This window comes from Sceloporus occidentalis, unplaced genomic scaffold (genome assembly GCF_023333645.1).
Source record: "Sceloporus occidentalis isolate IW3139 unplaced genomic scaffold, rSceOcc1.0.p SCAF_223, whole genome shotgun sequence".
Classification (NCBI taxonomy): Eukaryota; Metazoa; Chordata; class Lepidosauria; order Squamata; family Phrynosomatidae; genus Sceloporus; species Sceloporus occidentalis.
The window spans coordinates 381,122-397,953 of NW_028317203.1; the positions used below are offsets into that span (position 1 = coordinate 381,122).

Sequence of the window (16,832 nt, forward strand, 5' to 3'; positions counted from 1 at the left end):
TTACTCCGCTAATGTCAACATTTTTCTTTGTGTCAACTACTTCTGTTCTGCAGGGAAGAAGAAAAAATCGTTCCCATGAGACACTTTCAGGATAATTTCATGGAGGTCATATCCAAATTGTAGACATGATCTGAGCGGAACTAGGCTGAGATCACTGCGGGGATGGTTAGGGTAGCGGCCAATTTAAAGGGAGCGGTGGCATGTGTCACCATGCTTGTCATATTCACATAACGACCAAACTCCAGCCCCTTGAAATGACTGGCCGCAAACTTCAAACGAGAGCTCTCAGATAAGCGTATGTGTTTTCTCTCCACTCAACAGTCATGAATGGTTGTCGTCAAACTTAGCAGCTGTTGATTTATATGGAGTGACATTTTTCAAAAGCCACTAAAACTATAGCAATTTGCCAAAACATTTATTGTAGTTAAAAGGCAACTGTCACACCCCAAATTATACCCGATCCTAATTCTTACACGATTACAACATATTAATTATTCTTTTTTTAGAATATAAAAATGGCCTATATTTTCTTTTTGTGCTGTATGTAAAACTGGATATATATATAATATATTATTATTAATATCATCTGCAGTGTTGAATTGAGTTATTGCTTATGGACCGATTTTCCACTACGTTTTTAATACAAAATGCTTATAGTAAATGATCAATTTTCCACAAAGAAGCTGCTTTGTTGAGGGTTGATGACATTAACAAATGATTTTATATATATATATATATATATATATATATATATATATATATATATATATATATATATATATATATTGTAAGCTTGGGCCCTCTGTCGCAGTTTTAGTCTCAAACTCAACTCAAATATATGTATTTTAAGAAGCGCAGCATAAATTGTTGGCGTTATAGAAATAAAAGATAATAATAGTATATGTTTATCCATAAAAAACCCCCAAAACATTTAAATTGGTTGCATAAGCATGAAAACCTGCCTATTGTCATAAGGAGCTGATAATGCTATTGAAGTTTTCCCTGACAGACGGCTGTTGGAAATATATCATGCCAGTCAAAAAGGATCATTTATAACAGCTCAAATTAACATTTGTCTCACAGTTCAGCCACAAAAAAAAATTGTATGCATGCTGGCATTCACCTAAATGTATTGTATAGAATGATCACATAAAGAATCCATGATGTTGAAAAGGCATCCCAAAGGCTCTACAGCCCCCTGTGGCCACAGGAGGGATTGCAAATACAAAAGTCTGGTTCTGTAGAGATTGTTAAAACATAACTATCTTATGAGACAATGCTTTGCCTTAAACTGCACATCAATGCTCTAAAATGCTGGAAAATAACCAAGATATAAGGGAACAGTTTTGGACCATTAGTAAAAGAAACAACATTAACAACACCCAAGAGGGTGTGTATTAACACCAGTTTAATGTAATTATAGAATTGACAGGAATTCAGTATTCTAGGACTGACTTTAAGACACTATCATTACAAATGCAGAGTATTACAGTGGCTGTTTTGGACCAATATGTCTATATTTTGTAATTAATCCAATATTGGATGTTGTTATATATATATATATATATATATATACCGTATTGGCTCGGATATAGGCCGGCCCCGTATATAGGCCGCACCCTAAAAGTTTGGTGGTTTTTTAAAGAAAAAGTGTTTTTCTTTAAAAAAAGCACCAAAAAAACATGCTGCCACTCTGTCTCCCCCCCCCCCGAGATATGCTGCCACTCTGTCTCCCCCCCCCCCGAGATATGCTGCCACTCTGTCTCTCCCCCCGGAGATATGCTGCCACTGTCCCCCCCCCCCCGAGATATGCTGCCACTGTCCCCCCCCCCCAAGATATGCTGCCACTCTGCCCCCCCCCCGACTTACCAGAGGAGACTCCCGGCTGTCTTGCGGGGGCCGGCTGGGGACATCTACGCAATACGCGTATACAACTTCCGGTGCCGGCACTCAGCGGATGTGCCGGCACCGGAAGTTGTATACGCGTATTGCGTAGATGTCCCCCACCGGCCCCGCAAGACACCCGGGAGTCTGCTCTGGTAAGTCTTGGGGGCAGAGGTAAAACGCATCGTGCGGACGGTCACCGGCTGCGGCGATGCGGGTAAACAACCTCCGCTGCCGGTGACCGTCCGCACGATGCGCTTAGACAACCTCCCGTGCCGGCACCCCCCCGTGGAAAGTGCCGGCAGGGGAGGCTGTCTGAGCGTATCGGAGAGTAGGATGCAGGTCCCCTGCACCGCTGCGGGCGATCTGTATCCTAACCCCACTGCCTGTCGGGCGCTAGACCCCGAATATAGGCCGCACCCCCACTTTAAAGACTTAAAGTGGGGGAAAAAAGTGTGGCCTATATTCAAGCCAATACGGGTATATATCAACAATAGTTCTGTATCTGTATATATATATATATATATATATATATATATATATATAGCATGAGTGAAGGAGCCAAAAGCCTAAGGGTGAGACAAAATTAAACTATGGGTCATTTAATGCCTTTTTAATATATATATGTTGCTTGTGATAGTAAATGCACTGTACAAGCGAGATAAGGTAAGTAAACGCATGCTGCGGTGTCAAATAATAAACCTAGAACTATAGCCATGTAATTGGCCATAAAATCCCGTATGTTATCTATAAGAACAGCGAACGCTGCGTGTGAATCATTGGGTTACTGGAGAATGAAGGAGTTCAATGAAATGTTTGATTCATTTATAGATCCAATATATCATGGGTTGTGTATATACGTTGCTTGTCAATTTATGAAAGCTACAGCCTCATATATGTCAGCATATATATATTTCCATGTCCACAAACATATGTGCTAATACATAATGTTATTTAATCTTGTACACACACATGTGATTAAGAAAAAAGTGTATTTTTGCTGATTTATTTTACAAAAAAATTAAAGCCTCAACAAAACCCGCAGGCAAAATATAGTCTTTTTTAATAAAAAAACAATAGGGGTTAAGCATACAAAAATATTCTGAATCCAACTTTGAAAAGTGGTGTTATCTCCATGGCAACTAACTGAATGGTCCAATCAGATATAATATCCCATTGTTGCCATGGTGATAGGACAACTTCTTGAATTATGCTGGTCCTAGCTCCCTAGCCAATGCTAAGCAATTATTTTCTGTGATTCGGTTCAGAAACCTTGGTTAATTGTAATCAATAAGCAGTATTTTTTAATGTTGTAATGTGAAAGAAAATGTTCCACGATATGGAGAAAAAACAAACAAAAGGAAAACATAGCATCTTTATAACAAATCGTAGATTAAAAAAAAAATAATACAACTATAGTCAAGTTAATTAGAATCAAAAGGGGGACTAAATGTTTAAAATGTTTAAACCCCACAAAGTATTTTCACTACTGATTGTAAAAAAGTTGTACTTATTTTCTCTCAAATTGCTTATCTCTTTCCATCACATAATACCTCAGCGTTAATAAAGATGTAAATATGGTAGTATTTGTAGTGCTCACTTGTGACTTGAATGCAGGATTCAGTTCCGTGTTTATATACTTGTATTTGGAAGGTTAAATCTATAGTTTATTTGGATTTTTCCAGTGAGCAAAATTAATGGGACAAACGTAACCCATTTTTCAGAAATCAGTTAATTAAATTATTTTTCGGATGTGCAGAATCTTATGAAGACCACTGGGAACGCTCATCAGTATCCCCCTGACTGTTCCTTTAACACTCACACGTCTCCACTGTAACAATGTGAGCATGACCTTCACAGTTTTACCTTTTTTTTGGATTTAAGCAAAATTTAGCAGCTATTAAAAATAATAGCTGCCTTTGAAAGGATCATCTAGCTCCAAAAACCTCATGTTTCACAAGCTATGTGAGAACATTCCAATACTGGATCACGACATATCAATGACCTACTAGTATGAAACTTAACACAATTTGCAAACTTTTTTTATGTTCAGTATAAAGTATTTTCTTGAAAGTATTCACTATTCTTGACAGCAAAAAGAACATCTAAAACAATGGACATCCAACGTGTACTCCTGATCATTCCCCTCTCTGACCTTTCATTCCTTTTAAGTTTCTCCTGTTTGAAGATGGTTCTACCTTATATGAGGCCAAAAGAAAAGTTCTTCATGGAAGCTGCAGTGCTGAAAGAATATACTGGCATGTATAGCAACTGGATTCCTTCTTTCTTTTTTGGTGCAGGAATAGAAACATAAAATTTGATGGCAGATAAGAACCATTTAGCCCATCTAGTCTGCCCATTTGTCCCCCTGTAAAGACTCAAATATGCCTATCCCAGTTCTTTAATGTATTAACCTCTGAATAAAACATAAATGCCCATGACAAGCTTGTGGACTCTTGACCAGTAGCCTATTCTGGTCTAAGTTGACTAAACCCTGGTATAGGGTGACAGGTTCGGGGGGGGGGGGGCATTACAGGGGGAGCCTGATCGTGGCTCATTTATCCATCATGCAGCAAGGTGGCACTTCACGTGTGCTGGTCAGCAATAGGTGGAAAATGGCTAATGTGGTCATCTTCACACACCTGCTGCATTCGGCGTCAGCTCCATATGCTATGGACTGAACCCTAGAATTAAGAAGTATGTCTCAGGCTTACCCCACACGTATAGGCATATAGTGGAACTACACAGTGAATTGGCATAGGCATATGGATAGCCAACATGTGGGTCTTCAGGATCATCACATAATATTGCATTAGCCAAGAGCCCTGAATATAACTGAACATTACCTATGATCTAGGATTTGAAAAACTTTTCAAAATAGCTGAATTTAGAAGCAGCTTTTGTCCTCCCGGCCCCTTTAATTCTCGGAAAGTTTGGAGATAAAAGTGCCAGGCACTGCCATTAAGGTAGGTCAGATTCTAAGGTTTAATCTTTGGTTATATATCAAGAATTAACACATTCGGTGCTGTAATATTGCCCGATACATTTGGCAATGAAAAAGTTAAAATGTGCCTTTTAAAAGGTTGGCACTTAAAGAAAAACCCACCCAGTGTCTAAATAGCTGTAGAGGGAGCGGCACCGTATGGGGACAATGCTCAGGTAGGGCATTGAAAGCCAACAAAAGGCCCGATCAATACACTCCTTGCTTTAGGCTGAGCACACAATTTGCTCCAAAAGGGACTACAAATAGGCATTGTATAAAGAATGTGATTGCTACAATACACAGCCTCCACAAACACAAGAAACTATTGTGTGGGGCAGGAGCTATTATGGGTGCCTTTTGAAAGTAGTGGATCTGGGTGGAAAGATCACTTGTTAAAAATATTTTGAAATAGTATTGATGTTTAAATACAATATTATTCACTGTATTATAATCTGGTTACATATGGTTACATACATGGTTACATACATGGTTAATTGTATCTGTGCCTATTATGTTCTTAGAATGCAGTCCCCGATCTTATCTCCCCTATTCTACACAAATGTAGTTAAGCAACTTATTAGCATTAATAGCACAAATTCAGAAATCCAATATTGGAAAAAGCTTAACCCCCCCCCCCCCTACAAAAAAAACATAAACCACAAAAAGCATAAACTTTTTCCAAAACAAAGAACAGACCTAATTTGCTCTTTAATGAGTCTATGGATTTAAGGCGGGTGCTTAATGGGGTGATAAAATGATACGTTCCAACACGAGTATACCGAAACATCCATGGTCCACAGCCAGCATTAAGCTGAGCACATGCTTGTCATACTCTACAGATATCATTATTTCTTTATAAAATCACCTGTGGCGTAAAAGACAGCTGAAGGTTGCTAGCTTTCAGCCCAGGGGGGCTATTAATCCTGCGCAGCACCAAGACATCCAGCCACTGGGCACGTGCTACCGAAATAACGTATTATTCTAGACACCCCAATGGTTGAGTGGCAAAATCCTCCCTTCCAAAAATAAAAACCCCTTTGACTTGCTGGTCCCAAAATCTGCAAATCAAGGCAGTCCGGGGGACAATACCCCCTCGGTAGACGAAAAAAGCAAGTAAAACAACTCAAAATAATCAAGCAACTCAATTAGAAGACTGTAACTCAGGGGTAACCAGTGGACAGCTCTCCAGCAGTTATTTGACTACAATTCCTATGATCCCCAGGGAAGATTTGGCAATGGTTATGGAGGTTTATATCATTGATAGTTCAGCTGCTTATTGGAATCTTAATTATCCTGATCTTAACATTAACAGTGTGATGTAAAATGTTACAAATCTACTAAAACTATAAGAAAGAAAAAAGTTACACCAGCGGAAGATGACATGCATTACAATAATTAATATTACTGCTGTAACGCGTTTATATTATTCATTTTTCCAACTTTACTGGCTTTTCAGAAAATGTCATTATAAACTTCAAAGTGAATATATGCGATCATGACGCAGATCTATCATTAAAGTCTCATGAAAGGTTAAAGATGTTAAAATAAAAGGCTTCTGTGTATAAGAAACTCACCCTTTTAAGCCACTTGAAGTGTTTGTAAATATCGATTTCAACATCCATTCTTTGTGTCCATTTCGCAAAATCACATCCTACTTTTAAACAGAGCCACTAGTTCCACCGGTGACATCGCTTTTGTTCCATGAAGGAAAATGTAAGATTTTTTTTCTCTTTTCCCAGGAAAACAAATATCTGATCACATTTTTTTTTACGAAGTCTCCTTGTTTTGCCCCGAAGGCTGACTCCAAAGTGGTTTTAACTGTCGCAGGGAGACAGAATGAACTAAAGCCTGTACGTTGCATGTACCGATCCCTTTAACACGGCAGAAATACTTCAATAACACGCAACCCGTTCTACAACAAGGAGGACTGTTCTATTAGTCTTAAGCTGTGGTAACGAAGATCTTTTGCTGAGGGTAAATATTGCAAAGCAGCCAAGGGGGAAATATTTTCCGTCGGTGTCTAGCTCGCCTGGAACTCGTTACTTAAAGACCCCCTACTTCCTGTCTCGATTTCTCTCGCTGTTTATAACGACACGCCATCCTCGGTCCATGCCAGACTCAGCCTGTGACAGCAGACCTCGTAACAGGAACTATTCCTCGGTGCTTAACTTAAGAAACATTGCTGGAGGGCGCGAAACGTATCCAACCAAGGGGCAGGGTGGCTATTTCCTTGAACAACCTCATCGATGTTTTAGAAAGTATAGAGATAGAAACATAGAATGTTGACGGCAGATAAGAACCGTTCGCCCATCTAGTCTGATCCTAATCAGCCCTTGGTCTCGGCTTAGATGGACGATAGCTTTTGTGCCTACCCCGTGCTTGTAACATGTTAAATGAAAACCAGCAAAGGGTTAAGTGTGCCTTGTACATTCCACACAAACACATAAATCTTTTTAATGGCAAAAACATGTTACAAATGCTAGATGCTGGGCTCGGGTTAATACTTTAGACATTTAAGTTTAACTCAGCTATAGTCAACATTGTTCAGGTTTTCTAAGGGGGTCGAGAGTGGAGGTCGAAAGTTGAGTTTTGTGCTTTATTTTTTTCTGTTCTTCTTCTTATTTTTACTTATTTCTTTTCTTGTTGTGATGTGACATTTTAAATAGCATCGATAAGAAGCATTATTCTACCGATAGCTGATGACGCGGAAAAAGTTGAGTGGAATTACTGAGATCAATTTTGTGAGTGAGCTCGGGGTTACGCAATAAGCGTGCTTCTGGTCCAAAGTTTAAAAAGTGGTCCTATCACCATGGCAACCTTTCTTTGGATGCTAACCAGAAAGCTTAACTGTTCTTTCTGGAATACCTGGTCCTGTATCTCCTAAAAATCAATATACCTTCAAAATATTGGGGAGCAATACCAATTTTTCTTGTTAAGTACATGTTTGTGTTATTTAATGGTATTTTCTTCAAGCTCTCCATGATGCAGGGGACAGAAGCACAAAAATATATTGTCTCAGACCACAGCAACTGTCAGAAAAGTTAAGTGGATATCAAATAACAAAGCCATTTCATTAAGCATGAAAGACACACATTACTCTCTCTTTAACAAATGCTAGGAAGAAGCCATACGGAGATTTGATTGGCTTGACATATTATTCGGATACAAATATGTATTAAGCGGAGCTTCCGCACAAATGTGGTGGAAATATATGAGCTTAATAAACACATTTTCAGCACAGCTGCGCCCGGAATATTACGATTATAAATACACAGAGCTCTCGGATATCGAGTCTCACGGTGCAGATCTGTGAGGTCAGGCAGTGGATATAACAGATCCACGGCGGCTTTTGGATCACAGCCGACAAGGTCTCCCTGTCTCCTCTAGAAATTCTTTACTCTTTATACTTGGGGTATATTGAGGTATATTCCTAAAACTGGGAGTTTCCCCACTCCTTTTGCAGTGATATAAAATTAACCTTGGGAAGGAGCCCCCATCTATACCCAACTCACCATCATCACCTGCTCAGGCTGATTTTAATTTAAGGGGTTAATTTACAATAAAAATGCCTCTAGGGTCGCACAGAACTCTTATACTCTTAATGTGATAATGAGAGATGAACTTTTCAGAAATACTCTTTTAACCAGACCCAGAATAGCTGCATCAGCAGAGCCTGTAACGTAATGCAAAGTCCAGCTGTTCCCTTAATGCCTGTTTACAGAAATATAAACCTCCTTCACTCCTGTCTGCCCTTTCCTTTCAAGGGAGGGGGCAAACAGATCTTAATTCTTGAAGAAAAATAAAAACCATTGTAAGAAAGTGTACAAAAATAATAATTTATTAAAAGTAAAAGGATTGATGTCTACAAATGATACCATAACACAGGGCTCTAAGCGAGGTGCACCATACTGCTTTACGAGCTCCTACTCTGTTCCAGCTGAAACACCAAAATCTTTCTCATTTCTGCAAAAAGAAAATGTCCTAATGCAGAAACGATGGCTTTTACGTCTGCTCTGGCTCAACGGTAGGCAGCAAAATAGACATAATATAAACACATGTAACATTGTTTCTGTACAAAATGATGAACGATGGATAGTTGTATACATATGGGTCCGGCTATGGCAGAATGATGTATTAGAGTACTCTGTGTAGCTGAACAATGCACTTCAATCTATATACATGAAAGTAAACATTACATACGTACATAATATCCTACATACACTCAACTATGAATGGACATACTTTTTCCTCTGTAATGACACAAAAGAGCTGGAGACTCCCCCAAGCGGTGACGCACCGCAGGACAGGCTTTGATGAAGCGGCTGTCCATTCTTGGTTGAGAGTTTCAAATTTGTTTTGTATGATATTTTACCCTTTGGGGATCTTGGGGCCACCCCGAGTGTAAAGGTGTCATATTTTTTGTTAAAACAGATTTGTGTCTGTAGAGTTATCTATATTGATTATTATTAATTCTGATTTGTTGTATGGCAGGTATACAGGTGTCCCCACCCTGTGAGCAAACATCTATATCATATAGATCAGGGGCGTCCAACCTGTGGCCCTCCAGCTGCTGCAGGACTACATCTCCCATAATGCTCTTTCAGCAAAGGGGCTGGCTGAGGTGTATGGGAGATGTAGTTCCGCAGCAGCTGGAGGGCCGCACATTGGACGCCCCTGATCTATATAATGTACTTTTACACCAATACCATTTACTATGGTTTAACAGAAAGACACATATGATGCAGAGCAATGTCTGCTCTTTATTAATTATATAACTCCACACACACACTCACTCGATCTGCCACTCCACTGTGAGCATAAAAATATTGAGTGTGGCTGTGCATATCCAGCCAACGGCCGCACCTATGTCATCAGACGGTGCCGGCCTTAAAGCGCGAGGGCCTTCCTGTCGTCGCCAAACCAACCCTTCCCATGGTAAATTCAAGATTTTTTCAACCAATAGGAGCTTGAGAAACAGGTAAACGATACTATTACACCAATAATATCACAGAGGGGGTGAGGACTGATGTAGTAAGGGAATTTGGACATTAAATGATTTATATAGGAAAGATATAGAAGATTTGCAATATACTGGGAAAAGTTAACACACCTGGCCATACAGTGCAGCCCAGTAAAGCCATACAGTGCAGCCCAGTAAAGCCATACAGTGCAGCCCAGTAAAGCCATACAGTGCAGCCCAGTAAAGCCATACAGTGCAGCCCAGTAAAGCCATACAGTGCAGCCCAGTAAAGCCATACAGTGCAGCCCAGTAAAGCCATACAGTGCAGCCCAGTAAAGCCATACAGTGCAGCCCAGTAAAGCCATACAGTGCAGCCCAGTGAAGAAGTGCTTACCTTCGCACGTTAGCTTCCACAGCGGAAGAACAATACCCTTTGGTAGGTACGCACACCTCACACTTGTAACTCAAAACAATATCTAATCGGGGACAAAACCGGCAACTGTATTTTCCTGCTCCTTATGTCACACCAGGCATTCTTTTTGATCATGTGCCCTCTAACAGCCAATGACGTAACGGTAAACATTGACCTCAAACATCCATTGGGTGGAGCTCGAAAAAACATGACTAGCTAATCCTACAGCTCAGGTAGCTGATAGATTCTGTCTCTTAAACCTGTCATATAACCTAGAAGGGTTTTTTTATTATTATAATTATTGTAAAAATATTGTAAAATATTTCCAGTGTATAAGGAATGCGTACAAAAGATCTCTATACATTGGAGAGAAGTCAGTGTTTTATTGTAATTATTTACAATGGTATTTGTATGGTCATTTTTCAATGGGAGGAAGGGGAATTTTTTGACGCAATCATGTATTTTATGGACTAACATTTGGGGTGATCTATGCTGATTGCCATGCCTGGGAGCTCCGGCTACCCAGACCCCTCCCTTGCGGGACGTGGCCAGGACTGCCCACTGAAGGCAGCGGGAAGCACCCCCATTTAAAAGGAAAAATGGGCGGGGAGTGTCCAGACCCCGCGACCTGTAGGATTCGGGTCCTGATGCAGAGAATCGGAGAAGCGGTGCTTCACCCGGAGATCTCTGGGTCAAGCCTGGAGAGTTCCCAGGTATGCTGATTGCCCGTGCCGTATGAGGCGAGTAATGTTTTGCAAAATACTATGGGTTTTTTTTAAATGTGTGTTACTGGTCATTGAGCACACATTAGGATTAAGTATATTTATACCAAATGAATCAGGCCCAGTGGTGTACTCTGGTCTAGGCTTACTAGGTCCCTATATATATATATATATATATATATATATATATATATATATATATATATATAGAAGCATTTTTTTTTTTTACAGATCTGGATTGCTTGCATAATTATGACAGCAAAATTCCAAGCGTGAAAAAGATTACGTATCTGAAAAAAATAAAACCTGTGGTTACTCACCAAGTTACACTCCAGCCACTCCATGACATAGGAGGCTGTGGCATTCGGTATTTGATTCCGTAATGCTTCCCTTTCTTGAGGACTGGAAACCATTTCCAGAGATAATTTCAACTCTTCGACCAAGTGCAAAACTGATATAGAGCCAAAGTATTCCGCCGGGGACACAGCTTCAAAGACCCCATTTGCATACTCAGTGACAGCCTTTGTACCTTCAATACAATAAAAAAAAAATTTAAGCGTGTTCTATAACATTTCTAAGAGTTAATGTTACTTTATATGCAGTGTTTATTTCATAAAAAAATGACCAATTCAACCTCTAGTCTCTCATTTAGCATTATGCAGTCCTGTAACTCCATTTTGATGTCAGAAAATGTGGGTGATGTCACCATGAAGTCATAGTGGCATCAAAAATAAAAAAAAACTGAATTACAAAATGATGCTAATATGCACATTCCATCGTCTCCGGCACTTAAAATAAAGGGAGTCTAGAGGTCATGATTTTCAGTAAATCATCAATTTTATTCTTGGTGATTCTAGTGCTCTTTCGGTAACCACTGGGTGTCCCCACTCGCTAGTAAAAGTGCAGGCAGTGTGAATTTAAGCCGATAAACTTGTGGGAAAAGCAAACTTGCTACTAACTTACAGAAAAGGAACCTCTGATTTGATTTGCTCATAGTGTCGCATTGTGTGGATTTCTCATTTGATGAGCTGTAGGTTCCTACACAATGTGACACTATAATGTCTTGATGGTATTTAAAATACATATTTTAACAAGGTAAAGAAGTTTAGTGGTATTAAAAAGCATCTGTGGAACACATCCAAGTTACAACAAGAAGGAAGAGTATATTTTTTCATCATAATAATAATACTATTATGGCTGAAAGTTGGCATGAGCAACCTGTTTGATGGATGCTTTCTTCTGACCGTGCAAGATGAGTTCCTTGGTTTTGGCGAATTAATACTTCCCTTAATCATTGTGAGACAAATACTGTCTAGAACCCGTGTATGGTACAGTCTTGCCTTCTGATTGAATTGCTTATGGCACCTAGAAGGGTATTTCCTTACCCTGTAGTCACCCTTCTAGAGACACTGGAGGCTTATGAGTATGAGCGTTGGGCAGATCGAGGGCAGTATTGATGGTTAGCCCTAGGGAAAGGCTTACACAATGTTTTCCCCAGATATAGATCCACGTGTACTCAATGTTCCTAACATTAATTTGGTTTATCACAGGAACACGGCATTTAGCATAAAAACATCTTATTAACCCTTTGGGTGCTGGACAGGTAAGACATTCAGTAAATTATTCTTAAACTTAAACCTGGTCTAATGTATGCGTGGAGCATCAGAGAGCAAGCAGGGAACCTAACCCCAAACTTTGCTAAGTAATCACCGTACACCTTTTGTTTCAGGCAGTCATCCTTGGTGGGGGGCTTTTGACTTTTTTGGGTGAGGCATGAGTTGGCCTCTACTATGTCTGGTTTTGATGTTGTTGTTATTATATACTTGATGAATGTTTTTGTGTAAAGAAACCTAAATGCCCCACAATGAAACTGAGGACATATTGAGATTTCAAGCAATAGCACCAGTTTTGCAGATCAAAAAGACAAAAACATAAATGATTGACATTTCAGGGTTCTATACTTTCAAAATCTATCTCAGCCTTCTATTATCAAAATCCAACATGCTGCCAGCTCTGACCTGGTTGTCAAAACGACTCAGCCTTGTAGAGCAGTTCAAATTATTCCGATTATACAATTTGACTTGAAGGGAGCGCTTGTAATGAGAATGCAAGTAAAATATACACCCTAAGATCACTCATATTTATCTCAGTTATAAAGCACCAGGGCCGGTAAAACACCAGCTTTACAATGTCATGCAATAAAACATTTGTAGCACCAGCCAATAATATCCAATAGCTAATACAGTAAAGACATGCATGCAAGCATGGGATAGGCATAAGGCCAAGCGAGATACAGGATAAGGGCAGGTACTAAGGAAAGTACTCAGACTGGATGGGCCCAATGGGTCTAATGTACATTTTGGGGTAACCCTAATCAGAAATACTGAAGCTGCTCAAGAACCCTATAATCACTAGCAGGGGATCTATCAACAGAGCTCATGTGGTATACTCATGGCCATAGAGCGAAAACCCTTTGCGCATGCATAGAAAGTACTCCCATTAATATCAAAGCGGGAGCACTCCTGGCACCGATTGGCTGCTTCAAGCAGTTGGTGAGGAATTTAGGCCAAAGAGGTTGGGTGCTGCATCTCCTAAGGGTAAAGGACAGAGTTTATGTTTGCTGTGGGTGATGAGCACCACGAAGGACCTCTGTTGTCTAGTTTTACACATACCCTATACTATCTAACCTTTGATGTACATTTTCAAAATCGTTCGTATCTCCATAAACTTCAAGTTAAAAGGTGCTTTTGATGTCCAGTTGTTATCACCGACATTCTCTGGATAAACACATAGTTCTAAATATCTGTTTATTAAGCAGTAGCCTAAATTGCCTTGCGGTTAATCTCCCTGTGATAGAAGGTCCATTAGACAATTAGGGATCTGTCATTGCGGACCTCTTCTAGTTTCGCTTCTATATCAATACCTTCCTAATAATATTAACATACTATCTCTTAGTTTGTTGCAATAACCAGGAGGATCTTTGCTTTTCCCATCATGTTGGCTTTCACTAAGTCAATGTTGATTTAAGAAGCCTGTTTGTACAAGGCAAGGTGAAGGTTGTGCGTTTAACGCTGGCGATGGTTACATTTAAAGTTTTAGTTAAAAGAAGAAAGAGCTAAAAAAAATACATGAAACCCAAGTTGAGATGAACATAGTTTTTGTTAATCCTTGGTAAATAGAAACCACTTCTCGGGCACCAAGCTGTTTCACTGTTACCTATGATTAATTAACTTTTGGACCTGATAAAACAACTGTAACATTCCACAGTAGATAAATCCTGAAGCATAATCCGATTAATAAGAGGAAAACTTCATGTGGCAGAATAATATTCCCTGGTGCTCTTAACCCTTTAGTGCTGGTGGGGTAAGAAACTCAGTACATTGTTTAACCTCAGCATGTAAGTATTTATACTCATAAAAGTATGAACCCGTGGTATTTTTCGGGGTATTTTATTTAAGCTGTAACTCAGTTTAGCTTAAAGTGAACTTTCATTTAAGTCCCTTTGACTTTAGGTCAGGGCTTTGTTCTCGAGTCCATCTTGAAAACATGACATATCTTTATGGAAATTTAGCTGCTCAAAATAACTCACAGTTAACCTCAGAAAGACTGTTGGTGGCAAAAGACTCTAGAGTTGAGATGGTGAGTTCAGCCAACTAGAGTTTAGCAGGTACTCAAAGTGATAATTCATGGTTTAGTGTGTGACGCCCAAAGAGTTATCTTCAACATTGTCTTCTAAACAGTGAGGTGTAGGGTAAGTCAAGAGAGCTATACCAAAATGTGGACATGGAAATGTCATACTAGGCATCATGGACTTCTAAAGCATTATCAGGGATAATGGAGTCTGTGTATTAGTGTAGGATAAACCAGGAAAAGTTTGTTAAACATTTTGACTTTAATTTTAGAAATGAAACACAACATCCAACGTCATGGTCCTATTATCTAATAATATCAAGAGAAACCAAATAGAATGGACACTATTCAGCAGCTAAGCATGACTCCATAGGTAAATTAGATGTCAGTCAGCCATCATTAGTGTTGGTAGATGTGACCGTCCGATTCAGGGATCTCAACAGAAAACTGGATTTCCGGTCCAGACAGTCAGATTTACAAACAGTATAGACTCATCCAAAACTGGAATCAATTTATTCTGCATGTAAGTATGTACCATACGGACACTGCCATGGTATAGTTCAATGATAACCAGCCTGGCTACTCTATTGGCATGATGGATTTGAATGAATCAGTACTTAGTGGATATAGAATATACATATATGGGATTTGTTTAAAACTCAATTGAAGGTGAGTTGAGTTTAAGACTTGTTGATAGTAAGCAAACACTGTAATAATAATAATTTCCTTGAAATGGTTCTTTAAAACAATCAAGAATAGAGGTAACGAGCTGTACCACTGTGGCTTTTGTTGATGTAATGATGTTGTGGATGAAAACGTACCTGCTATGATGTCATCCATTTGCTCTAAGGCCGCCTCGAGCATGTGACTGGCTTCAGAAGCCATACTTGCACCAGATCTTCTGTCTGCAGGGAGAATATATTGTGTAATTAAATGTATGAGCTGGAAGTAGCCTTACTTTTAATGTAATTAATGTCTTTGTTCAAACGCGACAAACACCAACTGTAGCACTTACTAAAGGGAGGGGATACATAGAAAAAACACAAGAATCAAGTACTGGTTCAATAATCTTGTTCATACATTTTGCTACTTTGTATTCTAAATTACCTCTTGGAATTATGTGAAATTATAGGTAAACAGAACCAGACAAAAAAAAATAATGCCATGCATGTCACAACACCTGGTAGTGTCCATATTTTTCCCATGAAAAAAATGTATTTCCTTAAAATTGGATGTTACCTGTGAGGTTCATACCTGCCTACCCCGTTAGTTATATGGTATCAGTATACCCCGCAGATCAACTACTTGAAGTCTGACCTATAGCAGAACATTTGGAAACAATCAAAAAGGATAAACCCCTTAATTTGTCATGGACAAAAATAATAATAAACCTGTCTTTCCAGTCGGATGTCAAAATTTGCCCCTAAGCAAAGATGTTATTTTGCACAAACTGAATCATTGCATAACCTGTTTATGTCACAGCGTGCGTTCTCATCCCGTGCAATAACAAGAGAGATGTTTACTGCTTGTTTATTCACACTCACTCTAACACACACACACATACACACTCATGCTAACAATCACACACACTTACACACTCATGCTTACACACACATCCCTGTAACACATACTCCCTCTTACATACACACACATACACATTCATGCTAACAGACACACACATAGACAATCATGCTAACACACACCTACAGATACCCTCTTATGTTAACACACACTCCCGCTAACACACGCATGCACACTCATGCTAACACACACATTTACACATACAGGATCAAGCTAACATATGCATCCCTGTAACACATTCTCCCTCTTACACACACTCATGTTAACACACACATACACATTCATGTTAACATACACTTACACATACACTCTCATGTTAACGCACACTCCCTCTAACACACACATGCACATGTATGCTAACACACACACACACATCCATGTAACATATATTCACTCTTACTGACACACATACACACTCATGCTAACAGACACACTCCCACATACACAATCCTGCCAACATATACACACTTGCACATACACACTCATGCTAACACATACACACTCGGGCTACCACACACACATGTTCCCGGTGTGACAGATGGCCAGTCCAGGCCTGCACTCACACATAAACATGCATGTTAACACATACAGCACATACTTACACATGGACTTGGGAAGGATATAGATATTCTGAAGAGAGTTCAGAGAAGGAATACTAGA

General features: G+C 39.4%; 1 protein-coding gene across 1 annotated transcript in view; it reads right to left on the reverse strand.

Moving 5' to 3' along the window:
- Nucleotides 1–15,476, reverse strand: part of LOC149276951 (liprin-beta-2-like) — a 58,782-nt gene extending 43,306 nt beyond the window's left edge. Inside the window, exons 1-3 of the mRNA XM_089503240.1 lie at nucleotides 15,413–15,476; nucleotides 11,282–11,490; nucleotides 3,485–3,490 (exon numbers count right to left, since the gene is read on the reverse strand). Coding sequence (XP_089359366.1) covers nucleotides 3,485–3,490; nucleotides 11,282–11,490; nucleotides 15,413–15,476 — 279 coding nt within the window. The remainder of the gene's footprint in view (nucleotides 1–3,484; nucleotides 3,491–11,281; nucleotides 11,491–15,412) is intronic.
- Nucleotides 15,477–16,832: the final 1,356 nt, after the last annotated feature.